The 24,222-nt window shown below is 38.7% G+C and overlaps 1 protein-coding gene across 2 annotated transcripts in view; it reads right to left on the bottom strand.

Moving 5' to 3' along the window:
• ctdp1 (CTD (carboxy-terminal domain, RNA polymerase II, polypeptide A) phosphatase, subunit 1) overlaps nucleotides 1–24,222 on the bottom strand; it is a 72,942-nt gene that overhangs the window by 11,900 nt on the left and 36,820 nt on the right. For both annotated transcript variants that reach the window (XM_051389905.1, XM_051389906.1), the window contains exon 12: nucleotides 22,225–22,463. In XM_051389905.1, the coding sequence (XP_051245865.1) occupies nucleotides 22,225–22,463 (239 nt within the window). The remainder of the gene's footprint in view (nucleotides 1–22,224; nucleotides 22,464–24,222) is intronic.

Raw genomic sequence — 24,222 nt, 5'->3', positions numbered from 1 at the left:
TCAATTGTCAAATGCTGTGTGAGTAAAGAAACTGACATCAGACTGTATCGATTGTACTACATCAACATAACTTGCATAAAGTGCAACTTAATCTGCAATATAAAATAAAATAACAAAACTGAAAAATATTACGATAAATTACGGCAAGAAGACAAGGAGCCTTTGTTCCCAACTGAGCATAATTAAAAAATGTAGTTTTAAAACCCAGAAATCTAACCCAACAACTCTGAAAGCATTGCGTGTACTTATTGTCTCTTTGAGGATTTGAGTTTATACAGTGGGTCTGAGGTAATTATGATGCTGATATACAGCTTTAATATTAAGATCTGTTCCACTGTCTGAAGCAGGATACCTGCTGGGGCACAAAGCTCAGATGGATGTTGTGAAATTGGACATGAAACAGAATTTTACACCTCTTATCTAAGAGTTGAAGTAAGAAAGGCAGTGGTACAGCGATGCCAAAAGGAATGATCTTGAATAACGTTTACATAATTGAGGATCATTTAAATGACATGTATGTATTTGTTCTATGAACAGTGGCAACTAAGATACAGTATCTGCATTTAAATAAAATTCCCAGATGAAATCATGGTTGAAGTGAAAATGGGTTTTGAACCTTAACATGACGGATTTAACAAAGCTGCAGAACAGCCTTAAAACCATGACTACTTTGATACTCCCACCTTTCCCCCATCCATGTTCTCCTCATCAGTCCATGCAGTGGGTGGAGAGCAGTGAGCAGTGTCTGAGCTCAAAGCATTTCCTCCCAAAGCTGACTAATTGCCCCACTATGACGAGGTGACTCCTAATGAGATGCTCTTCTCTTCACACCTCTATTGTTGGCAGCCGTCCACTGACAAGCTTAATGGTCATCTACTTCTCAACACTGAGCCCTATGTAGAGACCACACTCAGGGTCACAATCAGTGGTGGTTAAAGTGTCGTAGTGTTTCGACAAAGTTGTGAAAACAGGTTTAAGTTTGAGATTTTAGAAATTTTTGGGCGGTCAAATTAGCTCACTTTGGCTGGTGCTCACTTAAGGAGCATGTCGTAACATCTCATAACTAAGAACTAGTCTCCTTTGTGGAGCAGTTTATGCTCTGTCTGAGGAGGTTTAAAAAAAACACAGACAATAAGCTACAGCAGCTTCCTTCATTTAGGTATTCCAGCTCTCTGTCCCCTCAAAGGTCAGCACTGTCAAGATAGCTTGCTATTGGTCAATGGCGCAAAATTGTGGGTTAAAGTTCACCGAAATTTGAACTTGACGCAGAAAATTAGCAGATTGTCTTTACCCTGTGGAGAAATACAATAATTGCAGAGATTCCATCAGAATGAATTTAAATCATTTAAATCCTGGTGTGACTAGCATTTAAGCATTGAAACACAACAATTTATTACTCATAGTTTACTTCCAGTATCACATTTCATATTCTCATTGGTACCTGAAGCAACAGGCCCACACCAACGCCCCCAGGTGTTGTTGTTTTAACACAATTCTATTTTCTGTCTGAACGCCCACTGATATTAAACCTCAGCCCCTTTTCTTTCTGGACTAAAGATCAATGGTGCACAATGGTGCACAATGCAGCACTGCTTAGAATTCGGGTTATGTCTTGAAGACTCTCAGTCATCCAAATCATGGTATATCTAGGCCAGGGACTCACAGTCAGTCAGTCAGAAGCTTTTTGGATGGGAAACAAAACACATTCAAGAACCTAAAACAAGCCCATTTGCCTTCAAAATCACACTAATAGATAGAATTTGTTATGAGTCCATGTCTTTTTGTGCTCTTGTGGTTACTGCTTCTCTTTCCACGTACCCATAAAATGTACTGCTGTCAGTAAACAGGTCCTGCAGGTACGTTATTCAGGGTATAGTGTCAATCATGATCTAAAGATAAAGTATGTGAGGTGGGTTGACGGAAAGTGCAACAACAACATTTTCTCACAAAATAATACAGTGCATATGGAGGGCATATGCACTGTATATCACAACCTTGTAAAATCCAACAGTGCAAGAGAGATGGAGTGGTCCTCACACGCATGGCAAAACCTACTTTTCCTCACGCAGGAAAACAAACTGTATACACTTTTCTCTGTGTGGAAAAAAATCTTATGCATGTGCGTATGAGTGGTAATAAACAATGGCCAGCCTTCCCCTGAGACGCATCTCTTTGCTTCATAGTGAGATCAATCCGAAACCAAGGGCATAAATAGAAAAACTGCTTGCATCACGAGCTTGGAGCCACGAGCCAGGAGGAAAAACTGGGTCAGATTACTTGCAGTTTTAGTTTTTCCTACTTATGTATTCCTCTTTCCTCCTCTTTTCATATATGTGAAAAGCCTGAGTAAGCATTCCTATTCCTCACAGCCTGCCCTCTCTCTCGCACTGTTGGTCTGTGTATCAGGGATAGGGAGCACAGGGATCACTGTGCAGTTTCTGCGCACTGCTCCGCTGAGAAACACATAGTGCTGGATTCGGTGTGCTCACAAGGGGCAGCCGAGCAAGGCAGACGGCTGTCAGTGTCTTTTAAACCTGCATTACATTCATAATCCTTCATTCCTGCATGTGGCATCTTTCAAAGTACCTTTGGGATTCAGGTGTCAGGCTTCATTGTCACACTAACAGGACAGCTGGGAGTCACTAGACAAAATGTCCCGTGGGCCAGACTGATAGATGGACAGATTGACTCCATGAGGCGAGACAAAATTCTCAAATGATCTCTTACAACACACACATAGCCGATGAGGAGGAAGAACAGCGTCAAATGCAAATGATGAAAACTCTACCAATAGTTTTGGTCCAACAATGTCGAAGCGCTGAACAAATTAACAGAAAACGACCCTTCCCTGGGGCTACTTTGTACTCTGGAGCATACTTCTCAAAATGTCCTGACATTCCAGAAAATTCATGATAACTCTTCTAACTGCGTAAGGACAAATGAAACAAGACGATCCTTTAAGGCTTTCCACTGTACAGTCTCTCCTAATTTCATTTAATGCATTATTAAAATGACATTTTATAGTTGATATGATGGGTGTGTCACTATTAAGGTTTGTCCTACTGCAGAAAAGTAGTCTTGGAGCATTGACGCATTAAGGGATGTAGGATGGGTCAGTAATGACTTCATTCAAAAGAAAAAACCTACTTTTTATTCTGGGAGGGTTCACTAAAAGCCAATCTCTCTTTGCAGGAATTCCCTGATCTCACTCGCTCAGTAGCATGCATTCACAGCGACGAGCTGCACAGCCGGAGTCTTATCTATATTTTCCTCATTGTAAAGCCCCTTGCTTTGAACTGTGTTTTGAAAGGTGCTACATAAATGAGGTTTATTACTCTTATTAGCTATTATATCATCTGTTTCCAACATGAGCAGCACTACTGGAACAGCTGGGAGTCAAGAGTCTTGCTCAAGGGCATAATGGAGATAGCGAAGGCAGGCAAAGTTCTTTTGTTACTGAGAAATTCAGTAACAGAGACCGCTGTGGATGTTTGCATTCGTCATCCTTTTATAACACAGATACGCACATCTGTTTCTCCTACTTATTGACGTGATGTGAATCCGAGACGCCACTGAAAGAGTCTCTATATGGATAGTTGATCTGATTGTTTGCCTGATGGTGATAGACGGATGGTTCATCCAATCACCTGCCGAGTATTTGTCAAAAGTGCAAGCCTTTCCCAAAGAGTTTCCAACCACAACTTCCCAGGTTGTTCTGTGTAACAAACCATCTGGTGCAGTAGGGTGACCCTATGCATTATACTAAAGCCACCATACTGACACTATACCAAAATAACTGCCGGGGCCCAACTGGATCTTTGAGGCTTATACTGATCCGTCTTTAAGAGTTTATACAATCCAATAAAAATATAACGGCTCATGTATGAATGAGTTTTTACATGAACACATAACATCATCAGAATCCCTTAAATGTGGTTATTAAAGAGTTGTGGATGAGATGTGTACTGAGAGGCACTTTATACAGTTAATAAATAAACTATGTAATCAATAGAATAGACATTGTGCTAAGTGGGTGTCAACTATATAATGTGTAATCACTATTTCTAAATAGGCCTTAGATTTATTTGCAAGTGCATACAAGCAAAAGATGCTGCAGCACAGAGTTAGAGGTTTTTACCATTCAGTACACAACATTCCTATAAAAACCAGTGTCTAAGGGAACCACTGTGCACACCTTACCTCATCAACAGGCAGCTGACCTTACAGTGACTTCAGCAAACTCTAACTCACCTTTCCAGCAGCCCTTTGTGTGAATACAAACTCTGGACAGCATGGCAGAAAGAAACTGAGGCTTTGTGTACTGAAACAACTGTGCTGGCTACAGCTGCCAAAGATTGTTTGTATCTGACAAATCACATAATCACAGAGACCGGTCTAACAGAAGCAGCTCTGACTGCATGTCACAGGAGAAGGAGTAGCAGTGCAGCCAGCTGTGTTTAGATATGAATCACGTGTCGAGGAAAAAATGTTTTAAGTGACAAGCTAAATTCAATTAGGCTGTTTGTTTCACTCTCACCCTGAATGTCAGACACCTGCATAGACTCCAGCTGTAATGGTAGACATTTAATTAATCTGCAGCATGCATCAAAGTGCCCTACAGCAGAGGAAAGCTTTGACTTCACAGAGGGGGAAAAAAACAGCTCTGGTACAACAAACAAAGCCACATCTATCTATGAGCTGAAAACAACAGCTTTCATAAAGGCAAATAGAATAATTTGAGGACGTGCTGGAGAGATACAGCGCCATTACAGCAGTCTTCAGGGTATCAGCCGATCCTTAAAAACAATTACCCACAACAAGGCCCTCGGGTGCAGACGTTCTAAGTTGGAAAGCGCACAGAGTCTAACCTACAATACAGCCATAGAGATAACAGCCCATTTACACCGCCATCATCTTCTCCAGTAGAAAATGAACCGTTACAAACACCAGCTACTCAAATGTAATGGACATCGTGATAAACCTCTCAGTGTTTAATAGCAATTCCTTTACGTTTAACCATGCAAACAAGGTTTATGTGCTGCATCCCTAAACAGTGAACTGAAACAACTGTTCAGCAATGGACTATAACAAAATCCTGTTTCTGCCCTCCCATATGAATAATAATAATAAAAACTTTTAACATCTATGACTTATATTTTAGAAATCACAAGTGTGATTTGTAAGTGTTGTCACTACAAAAGGTATGTTGTATAATTCACAAAAGAAATGTCATACCACAGCAAAGTTACCATGAGAACAAACTTGATTGATAGTTTGGGAAAACCTCAATTCAGTCAAAACTCACAGACACATGCATAACTGAAATTGGCCAAAACAAAAACATCGTCCCATTGTGTTCTATTCCTACTCTGCCCACGCATGTCTTCTTGACATGAATCTCAGCTGCAGTCTGGGACTCAGTCTGAAGACATATGGAGGATCAGCAAATCCAAGAGTGTTTAGTAGATATGGTTTCAGAAGGGGATGGACACATTTATGTCAGTGAGTTTTTAAAAGTACAACATAGGAAGAAGAAAAAAAAACAAATCATGATAAAATTAGTTAGTAACTTGAAAAAAAAAGAGCTACTTTTAACTATAAGCAAGGAATCTGTCCGTCTGTTCTTCATATATCTTGAGAAGCCTTCTTGTACAAAGCTGAGTAAAAGAGCCCCCCAGTTTCAGACTCTCCGTTTTAGACGAATGTATGCATGCACAACTAAATGACAGTTGATGACTAGGTTATACCAGAGCCATGTAGAAACAGCCCCAGCTAATTTGAGTTTAAACTTTTGATAACCCTGCCTAATAGTTAACTTCATATATATTATTATTATTATTATTTTACATCCTTCCCCATCGTTGTGGCTATATTAGTATTAGTTGTTGCTTTTGTTGCTGCTGTGCACCTTTGTCTCTAGCTCTGTCCTTCTCTCTTTACCACCCATGAAAATATATATATATTCATTAGAAATATGCAAAGGTGGAAGGACTTTTTTCAGCCCTCAGTGGAGATTGTTGTCCTAAACCGCAACAACCTCCATCAAGAAGATATTGTAGCCTATAATTTAGCCTTAAGAGGCAACACCCAGGGCAAAATTAACACTAGGAGTTTGAAGACTACAAAACTACATGAGAGGGAATTGTGAATTACGACATTTGGTACTGACTTATTCACTAATGATTGGTGTATGTTGTGATAAGGCCCAAACACATTCAGGCACAGAGGAAAACAGTCACAGAAGGCGCAGAAAAGATGCATATCAGCTGTGTATCTCAGCCAACGTGCTCTGAGCTCCAGCGTCATCTGGCAGAAGCCCTCACTGCTTATCTGCATGCACTGTTAATTTTAAATGGAGCAGTCACTGTTGGAAGAAGGTTTTACTGGCCTTTTGAAAATTGCATCTCTTACTCATTTGTCACAAAAGACAAAAGATTAAATGTGTAGGTTGTTGCATATTTTATCCAGTGGCTTTGCTAAATCAACTCAGTAGGGGAAAAAACCACCTTGTAAAGAAAGCCAATAATTGGAATATTTAGGACTTTTATTCTTTTCAGCCTTCATACTGTAGATGGATAATTGGTGTTACATTGCTTAAACTGTATAATGCCCACAAATAACCTGAGCAAGACAGGAATAATTAAGACTAGCATTAATTACATAACAGGCTCTGTGAAGAAATTGAGATTTCACACTGAATGATTAAAAGCAGTAGAACAAGGAGAGACATTTCATGAGAACATGTAGTTCATATACAATGCTTTCTGCTAATCCCCAGTATGAGGGAAGGGTGCCAGTCTAGATAGCCAGCTCCACACAGAACTATAGCCTGGAGAAGAAGAATAAAAACATACTGGGGTGGCAGAGAAGAGCAAGGCAAGACGGAGAGTGAGAGGAAGAAAGCGAGCGAGTCCAATTCACAGTACGCCAAGATGGGCTATATTTTTACTTTTCCCTTTCATCTCGGTCAAAGCACACACTGAACAAAAGGTGGCAAATGCTGATGAGGCCGACGAGCCCGACCATGTTGTTTCGGCTCTGCTGTTTGGAGAGGAGGCAGATAAGCAGTGGGATTTAGATAATCGGGTTTTTCTGTGGTTCGACAGTATTTTATCATCACACAACAGCAGGTCTTAAGTTTTCCTTCCTCTTTTAATCAATATTTTGTTAGACAATCAGAAATATTCACTTAGACTAAAAAACATTTAATACTGCATGTAATGTTACCATGCCATTACCAAGGCTGGGGTGTTTTCACAAGGCACAGCAGCTGTAAACACCATGAACGCATCACCGGCGGTTTACGGTGTGCGTGTTTATTGCCGTTTTATGCGTGTCTCTTACTTGTCAAGCAAACAGACCTTTTTCAAATAAATTCTTAAACAATAAATCTTGTACCGAATGTGGAAAGCTCATTTAATCTTATTTTTCATAAGTACCACTTACCTTCAGGCCACAACAAAATCAGCTGAAGTCATAGTGGCTGAGCAGTGTGGGGGCAGCTGCATTGCAATTTGATGAGGTGATGAATGTCAAGTACGGTAATTTACGGTAGCTGCACAAACAGCTTATTGAGAAAAGTTGACACTGGAGAACTTCCACGGTGTGAAAGCATCTATTATTTAATTAGGGAAATTTGAGTTCTGGTGGGTGTTCAGGGTTTACTGCAAACAAACAAGCCATCACTGACAGTTTACAGTCAGCAAGATGGCAGTGAGATACAGGGAGTGGGGTTTCTGTGACCATGATATAGGCTTTCAAAAAGGCATTTAGACGTTTGAAGTGTGTCTTAAAAGTGTCTAAATAAATATCAGCTGGAGAGAAACATGTATTCACAAACTCACTGAAAGTACAGCATCATTTCAGATGTCCCAAACTGACTTCTGATTAATATTTAGTCCCATTTTGCTTATTTCCATGGAACTGCAGTAACAGAACGGAGGACAAAACTGCCCCGTGGAACTGATGGCACTACTATAATAGCTCTGGGTCATCATTATAGTTTGAAAAAGGCTTTGAAGTTGCCATTCTAACACAACCCACTATACTACAGATTATCCCTTAATGACTACATATTAGCCCTGCTTTAGAGACTAAAATTGAAAAGGAACCAATCTATTGTAAAGCTTATGCAAATGTTACATATGGTACATTTGTTCTGGTGGTCTCTTACTATGGTGAAAGCTCTCTCAGCGTTAGCCCTACAAGCCTCTACGTCGTTACTCAGTGCAGCACTGGCTAGCAGTCGTGATGTTCATGTCAGGGCACCTCCTCCATAAAAGGGGTTGACGCAACATCACGTGTCATAAAAATGCGTCTGCTTAGCCAGGAGCACAAGCTGGCTTCCATGCTAGCTACGTCCACGTAGCTTATCATAGCTACCGGCCCCTAATAAAGTTCTGCCAATCTTTTCCGTCTCCCTAAATTAAGCCACCCAAACAGTCTCCCTTTGGTTGTTATATATCTCATTATGGACACATACAGCTTGTGTTTATCTACAGTGCTTTACCACCGGGGCAGGATAGCGAACCAGGCTAGTTTAGCAATCATGGACATTCATGTTATCAGAGGATAGGAGTAACTGGATAAGGGAACCTTGAGTTTTGTGGAGTGTACCTGGTGAAAGAGACAGTTGAAGCAGTCCCTTTCACCCTAGATCCTGAAGATTTACCTTATATGTCCACAAATCTCTACATCCACATGTAGAGAATAACAATCTCCAGAGTGAAAAGCACACTGTCTCCTGAACAGAAAACAAGACAAAAGCTCTGTCCAGTTATGCTGTTAGATCTTTTTCCTCTCTTTTCCCTGTGGTTCTTTTGCATAAAGGATCACAGACTGGCTGTGTTGGCAGACACGAGCATGCTGTATCCAGCGTACTGATGTCACCATTGGATGATTTCTGGAAATTAAGTTAAACTTTTTCAAGTTCTTGGTGCTGCTTGGAGTCACCGGTTCAAAACTCAAATTGATTTTTGTGGGTCCAGTGCTGAAATGACCAGATGGGACAATGGTGCAATCAGCCAGAACAGTTTCATCAGCCCGGGTCCAAAGCCTCACCAGGGTGGAGGTGGGTAATCTGAATATCCTGAGCTGTCAATATAGAGGTCAAACCTTTTCCCCTAGAAGAAAATCTTCACTTTATCAAAGAAAGAACAAAAACATGGTGCCAAGTGATGTCAAGAGAATGAATTGGCCTTACTTTGTAACGAGGGGCTGTCTGAATGCAGTGCTGAAATGGGGGAATAAGGTGGATATTGTTCTCAATACGTTTCAGTGGCAGATGGGCAGGCTTACAGGTTTTCTTTTGGGGTGCTTCGATTTGACTGCTTTTCTTTTAGCTCACGAACACAAGAAAAAGAGAGGCCCCAGTATCAGGTGTCATCCTTCATGAAAACAAACTACGAACAGATTCATCAACCAACTAATGCCTCTTCTTTCAGTGAGCAACAGTGGCTTCCATGCAATACAAGGGAAAGAAATGATTTTGTCAGTAATCATTGTGATTTTCTTGATGCTCCTGACAAACTGCCCAATGTTACAAGCAATTTTACTCTAATGAATCTCGGATGCCAAGAACAACAGGCTGTACTTGCTGCTGGAAATACACCGTTCTGAAGAAATGTAGCAATGATGCCAGCATGAGAGAGATGACAAATGAAATCTAGGAAGCAGAACTGGTGGGAAAGAACAGTTATAAGAGTTTACAGATACAGAGTAGAAAAATTACTTTCACAACATGGGCCCCTTTCATCAAGGTGTGCTGTATTACACAGCTTGTAAAAGAACCTTGCCATCCCATGTGCGCACAATGGCACACCAGTTTCAATGAGATATGAACTCTTCTCAGACTACTTCGAGACCTGTAGGAGTATTAAGTCTGACCACCAATTTACATTAGAAGCGGAGCCTTGAAATGGTGAATTTATATGAGTGGCAGCCTTGGTTTTCACATATGGGCAGCAGCATTGCTTGATCCTACAGCATGCATTTAGAGGAGACTACAACTGTGTTCAGACCATTATTACTGCATCAAAAAACAAAGGCCTTCTTCAGGGTTTCTGCAGCGTTAACCAAATTAATTATAAGACTTTAAGACTTACTTAATTCCACAAAAACATAATTTGATTCCTTTTTGCAGTGGTGCCAGCCAAAGTGTGATGAAAACAGCAGGGATAATAAGGCAATACAATTGTTCATTGAGTATGTGGATTTATGGACATTTAAGTCACACTTTTTTTTTTTTTTTTACTTTCCAGGTGTATATAACAATAATTCCTAGATGCATAATTAATCAATGAACTTGACTTGGACCCAGATAAGCAGCAGAAAATTGATGGACAGATGGATGGAGCAACAGTTTGCCACATGTCTGATGGCTAATGTTACTGTCTACGGTAGGTAAGCAAAAACATACCTTACAATTACATGACCTTTGTAATTGAAATTTAAAAAGAAATTACAAGGGCACATTGCCCTTTTTAAATGAGAAATTGTTGAAATTAAGGATAAAATGTCACTGTAATAATTTTCCAAAGTTGTAAAATTCTCATAGTATTACAAACTGCTGTGTAGTGCTTTGAGATCTGATATGTCTTTGAACGGATGTTATCCCTCAAACTGCCCTTTCTGGATCATATTCAGTCTTTTCACCAGCAACTGTAGAAATTCACAGACCATTTTTTTCATTTAATGGAGTGCTATTTTCAGTCTGAGAGCCTGCTCAGACATATTTACAGTAACTGCGGCCATGATTTTTATGGAAGAAATCCTTTCTGTTGTTCTGCCCTGTTTGGAGAGCAAAGTTCAACTGCTCTAAAAAAGGTAGGCAAAAACACACAGGCCTAAGCTTCACACAAGTAGTGTGGAGACCATATTATTTTAGATAGTAATCCAATCTATACACAAGCTTGTGATGATGTCTGATGACACCGAATTTAACCTTCAAACAAAGAGAAAGGAAAAAGATCCACACAGTGGAACATTTGACATTAAATAAAAATGCAGGGCTTAGCAGGTTAGTGTGTCTACTGTAGGTATTTGAACAAAAAAATAGCACAGTACCCTCGAGAACGTGACAGGCCATAAGAAATCCCATGACTATTTATGAATGCATAAGGGAACCACCTATGTAGAAACACTGATGTGATAGTTTTCTAAATTCACTGAAGCCTTCTGTACAACAAATGCTGCTAAATCAGCACAAACAGTGCATACAGTAGCACTGCTAATCTGTTAAGGTGCTGGAGGCAGAATACATCCCATGCTGTGCTTTGTTCCTTTTTACTTTAACTACAGTGGCCCATTTGGTTGAACCCATTTCTAATATGTGCCTCGAGGTTATTGCTATGGCATCAAGAATGTCCACTGAGAAAAAGTGGACATGCACCATTATGTGAACCATTTCCCTTAGTGCCTTTTACTTGCAAAGAACACGTTACCTAAGAACAGCCTCCGCGTCTACTTGCAGAAGCAAAAGCTGACGAAGCACCTGCTGTAGAAAGACGTCTATAAGAGTGGCTGGTACATACTGTACCTTTGATTTTATGAAGCAGAAACCTCACTCTAAATCAGATTCATGAGAATGAAATATTAATATCGATGAATGTCAAACAATAACCATTCATTTACAACTTAATAAGGGGAGAAAGTGGTAAGTAAAATAAGATGCAAGGACTAAATGTGCTCCTTTCAATTGCAATACAAAGTTACTTGTACATTACAATACAGTAACAAGCTGTAACAGGTGAACATTTTTATAGATAGATAGATAGATAGATAGATAGATAGATAGATAGATAGATAGATAGATAGATAGATAGATAGATAGATAGATAGATAGATAGATAGATAGATAGATAGATAGATAGAGCTGGCAAATTTTGCCAGGTAACGTTAATTTAGTGAGTTTGCCAACTACAAAATAACACTTTCTGAATAGCAGTGTCTCTGATACTTTTACTCTGCCAAAGATTCATGCTGCTCAAAAGTCTTTAGATAAACCATCTAGCCAATCACACCTGATCACTGAAAATGTCAATGTTAATGTTATTCTCACATGCGATACTATGTGAAAATGATTCTACATTCAACTGTGTAGATGAAGAACTTCGGGCTTGTTTTACAGAGTTTTTAGTAGCTGTATATTTCGACATTATACAATTTTTTATTTTTTTTTTAAATGTACATTTGAATTAACCAGTTTAATCAATATAGCGCACAGCTTTAACAGTTTCTTATTATAACCTTCAGTGTAGCTGTTGGTAATACATAAAATGTCACTTTTGAATGAAATTCCTCTATCTTTTAAATATACTGACTAATGGTAAAACAATTTAACCATCAATGAATCAATTAGTTGATCACAAAATATCTATAACAGTTTGATAAGTTATCATAATTAAGTAAGTTATAGTAATTTAGCAAGCAAAACTGTCAACAAATGTAAGGACTTTTTTCAGTTTTACACCATTATAAATGGAACATCTCTGGGATTTGAACTGTCAGACAGCTATTTCAAGATGCAAAATGTGATAAGCATTTTATATCTTTTTAAAAATAAAACATTTTATAGACTAATTGAAGAAATACCGTTAGTTGAAACCCAACACCCAAAAAGAAAACAATATTCATGACTGGGTTGATTCTAATGCAGAAGAATTTAAGAACATTTTAGACCAAATTAACTTTATCAATCCCTAAGGAGTATCTGGGGCATTGCAGCAGTGAATTGCTCGGTGTCTTGGCTGTATTAAGGAGGATACTTGCTTCATTATCAGTGGCCTTCAAAAAGGCTTGTCCAACAGCCTGTGGGTCTGTGACTGTGCAGTTAATGATTTAATGATAAAATAATCCCCAATTAAATTCTCTTTTCAACATCTGGCTATCCATAGCCTTGGTCCCACTGGAACTACTGCCCCCCTAGGCTTACCCAAAAATGTTAAACTTTTCATGAGAAGGATGGTAAAAAGCAAGGGGATCGAGAGTATGACTATAAATCTTTAAAATGTAAGGAAAGTAGAGCATCATCAGCTTTTATCCTTCACTGGAGTCAAAAATCAATTCAAAATGTTTATACTACAGTCCAGCTTGCAACAGGAAAATGACTAACAGTCAGAGGGCAGGGAGGCAGGGAAGTAACAGTGTGAGGGGAGAAAATAGTGCAAGCTTCTAGGTCGGTCTGGGGCGTTTTGCTGCTCTCGGTTTCATTCATGTTTAATGGGCTCTCAGATTGTGGCATCTCTTTGATATCACAGTGGATAGTCAGTCAAAAAGAAGATGTGACTTCATGCTCTGCTGCCCCGCTGTGTCTATCCTTTGATTAATGATAGGACAATTTAATCACTGGTTTCTCTTCAGGAATTTTTAAAAGACCAGTTCTCAGATTTAGCTGAGGGACTTCTGTCTGTGGAGGTCCTTTATTACCTACCTGAATGGTGTTTGAATGTTGTTTACCAGGAACCTGCGCTGTGTGTGGTACTGCCTTCTTTTTCTAACCTGAATGTATGTATAAGGGCTGTCACTTTTTATAGGAAATTTGAACAAAATGAAAGTTGCTATAATCAATCGGCTATTTTTATAATAACAATTTATCGGATGACAATGTGACAACAGTGTTGAAACATATATAGAAAATAATCACCGAAATCTATAGTTTCTTTCAGCTTCACAGAGCTTTATAGGTAGTTTCAGTTCACTGTTTAGCTTTCCACCCCATAATATCACTATTTTGACTCACTCTCATGGTGTTTTGGCAGCTGTTTTCAGTTAAAAATCTGTAAAGAACCACTGTACACTATCTACTCAGCACCACAAAGTTTGCAACTAGCTTGTGAACACAGTGGCGCTAAAGACCCAGAGATTTCCCTCAAGAGTTGGTAAAGACTAAAAACATAACTAAAAGAAAATACTGGATTTTTATTCATCAGGTGGACAGAAACACGACTAGCAAGTTAACGCTAATGTTGCTCCGTAACTGCTGAATGTGTAAGTAAGTAATAACTGATAACTGATAATTACAAGTTCTGCATGTCTTAAAAGGTGATATGTCAATATTGTGTTTACATCTTTTTTTCTGCTGCTATCTAAAAAACTAAGATATCTTATCTTGTCTATCTATCTCTAGCACTGTCCATCTGACCTGAGGTCCTTTGGTATTTGACAAATGAATAGAAAAATTATAAAGGTTTGTTGACTTTGTAGAATCCAACTGCCTCACAGGCGGAACAACGCAACATCAATTCTACAACATAGTTTACTTTACATAGGTGATAGGTGTGAACAAGCCTGTATTCATTTTAATTTTATATATATATACATATACATATACATATATATATATATATATATATATATATATATATATATATATATATATACACACACATATATATACACAGACTGCAATGGTTTAGAAAATATCTAATGGTTGTTTTTCCTCCAAGTCAGCCACATATCCTCAAGAAGATTTCCATTTACCTTAGTCTGACAAAAAAATGCAAATAACTTGTGGAAGCTCTTAAGTTGTACTATGTAGCAAATTGAAAGGTTAAAAATTGCAGTTTTATATATATGAAAGATGTGGCCCTAATGTTTTATTGATTTAAATAATCATATTACTTTAAAGGATTTAAAAACTCTGCTAGTGTAAGCATACATATGGCAAGGCTCCAGTCCTTTTTCTCCCCAGACTGACACTGACACTGGCTGTTGTACAGGCACCTTACAGATAAGAAGTACATGTTCGACTATGCATGAAGTGCAGATACCAGGCGACCTTGGGTTCAATACACATCCAACAAAGGGTCAAATAAGATAAACACAGTTTGAATTTCTCACTTTGCTCTCTGACAACCTGAATGAAAAACTTTACAACCCATTCACCTCCTTCACCTCCGCACTGGCAATGTTATAATAACATGCTCACTCAAGCTGACAAGTTTCACACTTTCATTTTCACTCTGAAATAAATACACTCCAGAGGTACACGGTGTAGGAAATGAACGCGTATCATCCAGAGACGCAGGAAATTAAAAGTGAGGAGAGCTGATAACAGTAGATGTGTTTGAGCAGTGAATGGGTAAAAGTGATGATAGAAAATGTGTGATGTAATATGTTTAGCGATCAAAAGGACGTATTGGATGGAAAAACGTTAATGGTGAGAGATGGAAAAATGGTAATTAATGAAGACTTTACAAACTTCCCAGATACATTATCGTATACCATCTCAGCACCTTAACATCAGCAGCAAGCAACACAGACCTAACCTGTTTCCAATAATCTGGATTATCTCATCTTTCCTGTCATTGTTTAAGCACAGTATTTATCAATGGGAAATCACTCAATTATTTGAATCTGTTGACTGTGACTCTGACTGCTATTACATACACTACAAGTGTAGACTTATGGACACATTCAATTGTGGTAATCTTGGTAGTAAAAATGTAGCAGCAGTTAGGAGTAAATCCCCGAGCCATGCATCACTTGGCACCAAAGGTTCCACTCACTAATCCCCAACTGGAAGTCTCTGATTGTTGTTTGGCTTCAACTCCATAATCAGTCTGTGGTATGCAGTGTCAAAACTTCCTTCTGCAATCCCTCATAATGTAAAATTACTTTTTATGAAATATACCCAAAGAGGGATGGGAGCAACTAGGGCAGAAGCCAATGGAGTAAAGACAAACTTAATCACTCCATAAATGACAAAACAAGTGATCAGTGGTCAACCCTGGCTAAGATCCCATCCAAAGTTACATTTTAAACCCCTTAACAAAGACAACATAAGTAGTGTTTGAGCCAGGGCTGTGTGGAAAGGGGCCAAATGGGCCCATTTTTATTTTTCTAGGGGTCACTTCTCCATCCAAGGAGAGTATAAACAATACTGTGAAAACTCTGCACCAGTGAATGCTACAAAACAGTACTCTAATTATATGAGAATTGATATTCTATGTATTATAATAGATGTAAAGCTTGTTTTGGTTTTAGTGGGGACTGCCTTTGGTGCTCTTTGTCTACTTATGGTAATATTGGCAAACTGCTGGTAAATTGATAATTTAGACTGGAGATATCAGATATAATCTAAATTATCCCTATTATACAAAGCCTGCTAATAGCATTGATTCTGTCCACTACAGTGGCTGTTAAACAACAAAATAAACAACAAAACCAAAGACAGAGGTCAGAAATTCAATTCAGCCTTCATTTAAAGCCTACATACTGTGTTGCCTTATTAGATGTAACATTCAATGTTTCATTTACTACCAGGGAGGAATCTCAACTAGTTATACTGTTCATATTAGTTTAAGAAAATATCGTAATTTGAGAAACCTACTATTTGAAGGCTGAAATTTTACGGCCCAAGACTTCCACTAACAGATGCCTGATGTATGAGATACATAATGAGGCAGAAGCAAAAAACAAAAAATAAAACATTCACAGTAAGTCTGCAACCTTTTAAGTAAGGCACTTAATCTGACACAAAAATGAAATCACTTCAGCCTAGTGCACCACAGCAATGGCCGGGAAATGTACTGCATCAGCCAGGTTGTGACAACGGTTTCTGTGCGCTGGTGGGAGATGAAAGTCCACCCGCCTTTTATATCCACCTTGCAACCTCCTCCTTGTTAAATCTTAAACCGGTTAGAGCCCTAAGAGCCCCTGCTTACCATAAATCATTCACATCAATCCAAGCTAACAGCTAATGACTACCAACACATCCACAAGTGGGCTGAAATATTCCTCATTTCTGAGTTATAGAGATTGTTGATAACTTGCATTAAAGATTTTCAATGTCAAGGAGCACAGATCAGAGTATAGTAGAGAGAAAGCTAAGATGGTTTCGGTTAAGCCAGTTCAAGGCTGATTTTGATTGAACAAGGTCAGTTAACTCTTCCTTTTGCTCAGCAGCAAATTAGAGGAGACAGTAATGGAAGGGTTTATGCTCAAAACACATTAGCAAGGACTCTGCCCAGCATCATACTTAATTCCAAAATACACTCATTGTTTTTATTTGTCACGCAAGGGGAGTTTTGTAAGTACAACAGATCACCCTGATGTATCCACTCAAGACACATTTAATGATTGCAAAAAATTCCAATATTTAAACCTTTTGATCTGCATAAATTCACACAAATGTTTGCAGACCCAACTGCCTCAACCAGTTTGGGTGAGAGAGAGAGAGAGAGAGAGAGAGAGAGAGAGAGAGAGAGAGAGAGAGAGAGAGAGAGAGAGAGAGAGAGAGAGAGAGAGAGAGAGAGAGAGGGAACAATTGTCTGTAAAACTGTATGTTCCACCTTACGCAAAACCTTACAAGCTATTAACTGGTACCAATTTGCTTGAAATCCCTAATTACCCAACAAGATTAAGCACGGCTAGAGTTGGGTAAATTTCTTTGGTACTTCACTCACTTTATAATAACAAAAATGCAATTTTAGTTGGGGAAAAAAAAAAAAACATAAGTCCAAACTCCTCTCTCTACTGCAGTGCTTCCAGCAGGGTCCTGTTTTGGGGGTAATAAATATACACAGTATTGCATTGGTGCGCAGACACTCACCTATACCGGATACCGCATTTTAGGCAGTATTAAAGGAATTTCCAATAATGGTATTGGAATCAGAACAAAAACAAAAAAAATGGATAAAAAAGATTTTAAGGCGTTTTATGGCCTTAAATTTTGAAATTCAAGACCTATAAAGACTTTACGGATCCGTGGATATGCTGATAAGCTTCATGCTTGATGCCTGGAATGTACAATGAGGCAGAAAATTGATTCACCAAAAAAAAAAAAAAAACAATGAACAAAGTGGAATCAGGCCAGTGTAGATTCTTGTTGGCCCATCATGCATTAATGGATTAAAAAAAAACACAGCATGTGAATGATCCAAGTGAAAAAAAATTGTGGGGTACTGTGCAATGAAATTCAAGGAGCTAAAAAGTCTCTGTCAATATGACTTATCCTTTTCACAATGTGCACCAAAATAAATCTTACCCCCTTTTTTAAGCTAATTATTTTTGCAAACCTGGTTGCAAACACTGGTCCTTGTTACTGGCTTTAACCAGGCAGTGTGGGTGTAAATTCTCCATGAGAAAATAAAACAACACAAGAAATTACCATTTGCATGCAATTAGTTGCCTAACTGTATCCTGAATGTATACAAGAGAACCAATAAATCATATGAATGTGCATATGGTTGCATTTTGGGTGCTACCTCTGTGTAAATGGATTACAGTAGCTTTACAAAAACAGGAATAAGAGCAACGTTGTTTTTAATTTAGACAGAAACGAGGGAAAGGCCGGAGCAGATACTGAATGATGGTGAGAACACAAACAGAGACATTCACATCACTACAGTATCTTAGCAACAGATGTATGTCTATTTGGTGCCAAATATAAGAAAGTGGTGATGCCAGGGATGGAGACTGACAGAATGGCAACTATTAAGCCAGCTCCCGAGGGAGTGGAGGTCCCACAGAGTCACGTCTAAAGCAGGAAGCAGCTATATGACTTCTTGTATGAATCTTAAATTGCCTCTAATGGCCTACTGGGCAACAATACAGTCAAATTCTTTTCTCTATCAGACAGGAGAATTACACTCACACAGACAGTTGGAGGTGGATGTCAGACTATTTTTTCCTTTTTATAGAATCTCTTTGTTAATTCTCACACAGTATACAGTGTGCTTGTATTTCTACTGTGAGACCATTCAAGGTAGGCTCTCACTAGAGTCAGATCAGATCATCTTTGACATTTGATGAATGTTCTGATGTTAAAGTGTTTTATTTGGCAATGTTGTAGTGAAGATAAATGTATTTGGAAGTCTACTTAACACGCAAATGGGTATCAGTGACTAAGATTAGGCTGCATGCGTGCTTTGACATTGTCACGTCTGGTTCTTATGACAATTTAATTTTTTTTGCTGTTGTTAAAGGGGCACTCCACCAATTTTACACATTTAGTACATCATGAGCAATCCTACTCTAACCCTGATGATGTCATAAGGGTTATCGTACAATGGGAAAGAGCAGGACTAGGGAACCTGCAGCTTTACATTACATTGTTGTAGGCCAAATCAGACAATTACATTCTCAAATTCAAAAAAAATTTTTTTTTTAACTGGTTGTGTTACATATAGGAGCAAGTCGTCGCCGAAAGAAGGAAAGAAGCTTTCTTGAGCCTCTGTCTTTCCAATTTTGACCATTCTTTTTTAAATATGTCTCTTGCAAGTCCTTCAACTTCAAGTGCAACACTTTTGTGTGCTCTACTACAATCAAATGTGTCCTTCATCCCAGGCTATAGGGAATGCGGAATAGATGAAGGAATTATATTTTTAGTTCAAGTATTCCTTTAAGAAAACTTTGTGGTTCAAAATAGATATAGTATAATTATACAAGATAGCTTGCAAGCATGCTTTTAAATCTTTAATCTTTATGTTGCTCCTTGGAATTCAGTTCTTTTATTTATACTGGGCTCCTACAGTAATGTTTGAGGTAGAGAAGAGGCAAGGCAGGAGATGAAAGTGGCAGGTTGTGAAAAAGTTGCGGTATGACCAAATTAGTGCATTTTACTGAGGTTTGAGCATTCTGATCAAGAAGTTCAAAAACAAAAACAGAACCAAAAGCTTGGTTTTCAAAAGAGAAAGACTGTTAAATGTAATGTTAACCTTATAAAGCACATTCCTTTGAGTTGAACATTCTTTACAACGAGGAGAAATGGTTGTCAGGGCATCACCTTTCTTAAAAATATAGACAGAAGAGAAAGACCGAGGAGAGTCCCGAGCAAGCAGGCTGCAATATTATTGGACTATGTCACTGCCATCTCTCTGTGGAAGGACCCCCAAAGGACTACCTGCCAATTTGAGTCCACAATGCTTTCAGAGTCAAACTTACACTTCCCTCTTGAGTGCCAGGCTGTCTAATCATGTGCCACTCCTCTGTGCCACTGCATTGACTGGAGTTGGACTTCCAGAGGTTTTCAACAACAACTAAACAACACAGAAGACAGTGCACTTCAGGCCTGACTCATTAGCAGCAACCAGAGGTGCCAGACCAGATGACAGATGGACTGACATGTCCAAAAGAGGGAAGCGAGGAGGAAAATCATCATGCTGCTGCTTGCTGAGGCCTGCGTAGCCATGGATACTGAACCACAACCTAGACCCATCCAGAAAAAAATAAAGAGAGATTTCAGAGAGTATTATTGGTTTAGAAAAAACACCCCACACAAGGTATCTGCTTTTTTTAAGCTCTGGCTATCAGAGTGGTGAGGCTGAACATGGACTTACAGACACGAAAGGCAAGTCTGGAAGAATGGATGCAGTGGTCCAACATTAGAGAGGAGCTCAAGACTACAGGCTGGGATTTTGTTTTTGGCCAACCAAGGTCTGATGGTTCTTATTCTTCATTTACCCAGTGAAACCTGCAGTTAAAGCTGAACAGATCTTTTTTCCCAGGAGCTTGCCAAACACAGGTGTAACTAATACTATTATTAACCGCTGCACTGCAATAGTTGCTGGAACGGAGCATTACTCTTATTAATTTCATCTGGGCTTTGTCAGCTATGACAAGAACACATAAAATGTAGAATATATATATAAATGTAATATATATAGCCCATCTCTTACTCGGGAGATCACTTTCAGCACAGCAGGGGAGCAGCTTGTGTCTTTATGTGTAAAATATACACACACTAATGAGACATATTCATATAAAGATAAGATGCAATTCATGTTCTGGATAATGTCATTTCCAACTTGGCTTATTTGTTACTAGTTTATCCAATGTTAGTGCTGATTACAATAAAATCCGTTAAATAGGCTGTGAACTTTTTTCAGCTGCCAAAGTTGGGGCATGACAAAATACATTGGGGAACCACAGTTGTAACTTATGTTATGTACTTTTTGTCATTTTCTTTTTTCTTTCCTTCCTATTTTTGACCTTTGGATAGTTTGGTGCAATAAGGTGCATATAAACTGTTATGCTTGCCATATACCCGATGAAGGCTGTGCAGTTTGAAGCATGGTAAATTAAATATACCAGCAGTAAGCCAGACAGTGTGTGGGAGTTTTTTCATTCATTATTCAAATTGTGCTTACTTCTGAAGCACTGTCACATATTTAAGTGTGCACATCGGATTTCAATATTTTGAGGAGCCTATGTTATTGTACTTGATAATAATTTAACAAATAAAAGGAAAATATATTTTTTTTCCCGCTGATGACCAAACCACTTTGTATTTCACATCTCTACAGAGAGCAACTGCATCATCATACCTATCCAGATAACACTAAACAGACAGATTACTGATAAAGATCCATCCTCTATAAAGCCACCACAGGTGTTAAGCTGGCATAATTAAAATCATCACATAGTGCTGTTATAAACATGAGAACAGCGAGCCCAAACCCTCACAGAGGAGGATCCCAAACATCCCAGCCAAAGTTGTTTAAGTATGAGACTCAGAGATCACACAGTATCACACAAAGCTGCAATTACACCAAAGCAGTAACTGTAGAAATGCACATTATATGAGTGAGTGAGAGAGAGCTGTAAAAGTACCCCCTGACAGCTGTAACACCTTATTCTACTGTGGTCTGGACTAGTTTAGTAGTGGGCTACTATTTATTATGTTGATGTTTTCAACATAAACAGACTGCACAAGGTTTATTCATGAAAAACATCAACTGAATACGCAGACAAATATTATATACAAAGGATGTACAAAAGACAACAAAATAATCTGTCAGGAGAGACTGAATCTAACAGCTCGGCTCAACTCAGGCCAGTCTTTCAGCAATAAGACCCTCATCTGTTCAGAATCCTTCGACTGCCTGCTGTCTGTTTGAAATTTGTCTCCATGGCAACGGACCAGACCGTCTGGCTTCAGCATGGCCGTGCTGATTAAGTGGTGTGTTATGATAATAGGCATTGGAGAAGTAAGGCCTGAACATATACAGTACATTTGCAAAGATTCTCAATGGATCCGTCACATCCGGAAGTGTTTATGCAAGATGTAGAGGATCAACATGGAAAGAGGAGAATGCCAATAGGGATGACACAGAGAAACTAATAAAAGGACACATGTAATAGTAACTTTTTGGGCTAAAGAGAGAGAGAGGGAAAGAGCTATATGATATCCATGTACCGCACAAAAAGAGGCAGTAAAAAAAAAAGTAAAAGGTAAATGACTATACTAGATGGAAAGTTGGATTTTGCCATTAAGTGTCTCACCTTGGCACACTACTGGGCAGACTGGTCTCATTGGATGGCGTCTGGATCCTCTCCTCCACGCCCGGCGCCTGAGGACCAGGCTCTCCTCCCGCTATCCGTCCAGCTCCTGGCTGCTGCTGCTGCTGCTGCTGCCGCTGCCGCCTCTCCTCCTCTTCATCCTCCACCTCCTCATTACCTGGCTTCTCTTTTCCTCGGCCCTCACTTTCGTTATCGCTCTCCTCACCTAAGATGTCGTCCACCTATTTAAAAAAAAAAAAAAAGGAAAAGAGCATGTGAAATATAGTTTCAAGCTTTGTAGAGGACCAGGTCACAGCATATAACACACCAACACAATCAGTCAAATCTTCTTTTCTCTTTTTCTTTTCATTTTTGTTTGAAGTTTACACAATAAAATTTTCTGCATGCATAGACGTATATACACACCATAACTGCAGAAGATATCCAAGCATACGGACTCCCTCTCATGCAGATAAGATTAATTACTTTCTCTCTTTCCACTGAATACCAATTAGTTTTGTTTATTTTATTTTGTGTAAGCTCCCTAATCAGAGCTAATCTATAATGTAGCTAACTTTTGGCAAATTTTATTTGTAGGTAATTATTAAAGAGAAAATATGATGCTTTCTATTTAATAAATAGTTTCTGCTTAAAGTATCATGAAGAGGAACCATGTGTATAAGCCTGTTCCCTTGATACGCTGCAGGTTCCAATTATGCATCTAATTATATGTGGAAAGTGGTTTTCCCTCTAGAAATAATTAGGTTACATACTGTACTATAATCTTGAAAGTGATTAAACTTGAAGCTAACAGTTCAGAGTGTCATTTATGCAACTAGTGACTGACTCATATCAGCCAATATTTGTTTTACATAAACATGCAACACCTTGAAGGAGTATTTTGAAATTTTGGGAAATTGTACCACTCTCATGTCTGTACAGTAAATATGACGCTAAAGCCTGGAGAAACTGGAAACAGCACGCCTGGCTCTGTCCTACCAGCACATAAATGTTATGTTATGTTTATACTTCCATTTCTTTTTCTTTTTTACAGATTAAATAAACAATAATGGTATAATAATGACTGAAGGCTTTTCTAGATGAAAAAGATGTTTTCGTTCTTCTCCCGACTGGCTTTGGTAAGAGTTTGGCTAGGGTTTGTTGATCTGATTGGTTCAAGTTCACCATTGATAAACAGATGGTTCATTTAATCACCTGCCAAGTATGTTTTGAAAGTGCCTGCCCTTTTCCAAACAGTTTCCAACGACAGCTTCCCAGAGTGTTCTGTGTAACAAACCATCAAACCAGTCAGGCTACTTGTAGGCGGATTTTGTAACATCTGAACAGAGCCTGCTAGCTGCACTTTCATATTTACCATACAGACAACAACTCCTGGCAAGATAGCGTATTTGATAAAATGTATTCTGCCTTTGCTTTGATTATTAAATATTTGTCACTGTACGTAGGGCAGAATATACAGGATTTTGGAGGCTGATACTATTCTAATGTTAGGCAGATATTTTTTCTTTTATGTGAAAATGTAACACATTTTTGATTCTGAATTTTACTTTTTCAGAATTGTGACTAAGATGTGTTCTACAGTTGAAAAATAAATTGTCGGTGCTCTCTGGTGAACAAATCTGGTGGCATATTTTGAGCATACAGTCTAAACTACAAACGCTATTAAGAGTCGCAAAATGAGTCTTGAAGGGCTATAGTAATAGATAAGACATTGAACAGAGGTTGATTGATTTTGTCCACCCCCACAGATGGAATACTGTTGGAAGTAGGGTAATAAACTCATCAGATCAAATGTCTACCATGAGGAAACATCCCAGAGCCAGAACGAATCTGTCGAGTGGGATATCTTGCCAGCTATCCAAAGCAAAAACAAAAAATTCTACTCCACCAGCTCCTCAATCTTGTATTCCTTAAGCAGCTCATAATTTATATTGCCCCAAGGTTGACAATTTAGAGCAGGTTAGCCTATTGACAACCATT

The sequence above is a fragment of the Dicentrarchus labrax genome, unplaced genomic scaffold (assembly GCF_905237075.1).
Source record: "Dicentrarchus labrax unplaced genomic scaffold, dlabrax2021, whole genome shotgun sequence".
In the NCBI taxonomy this organism is placed as follows: Eukaryota; Metazoa; Chordata; class Actinopteri; family Moronidae; genus Dicentrarchus; species Dicentrarchus labrax.
This window is presented reverse-complemented; position numbering and strand designations above follow the sequence as displayed.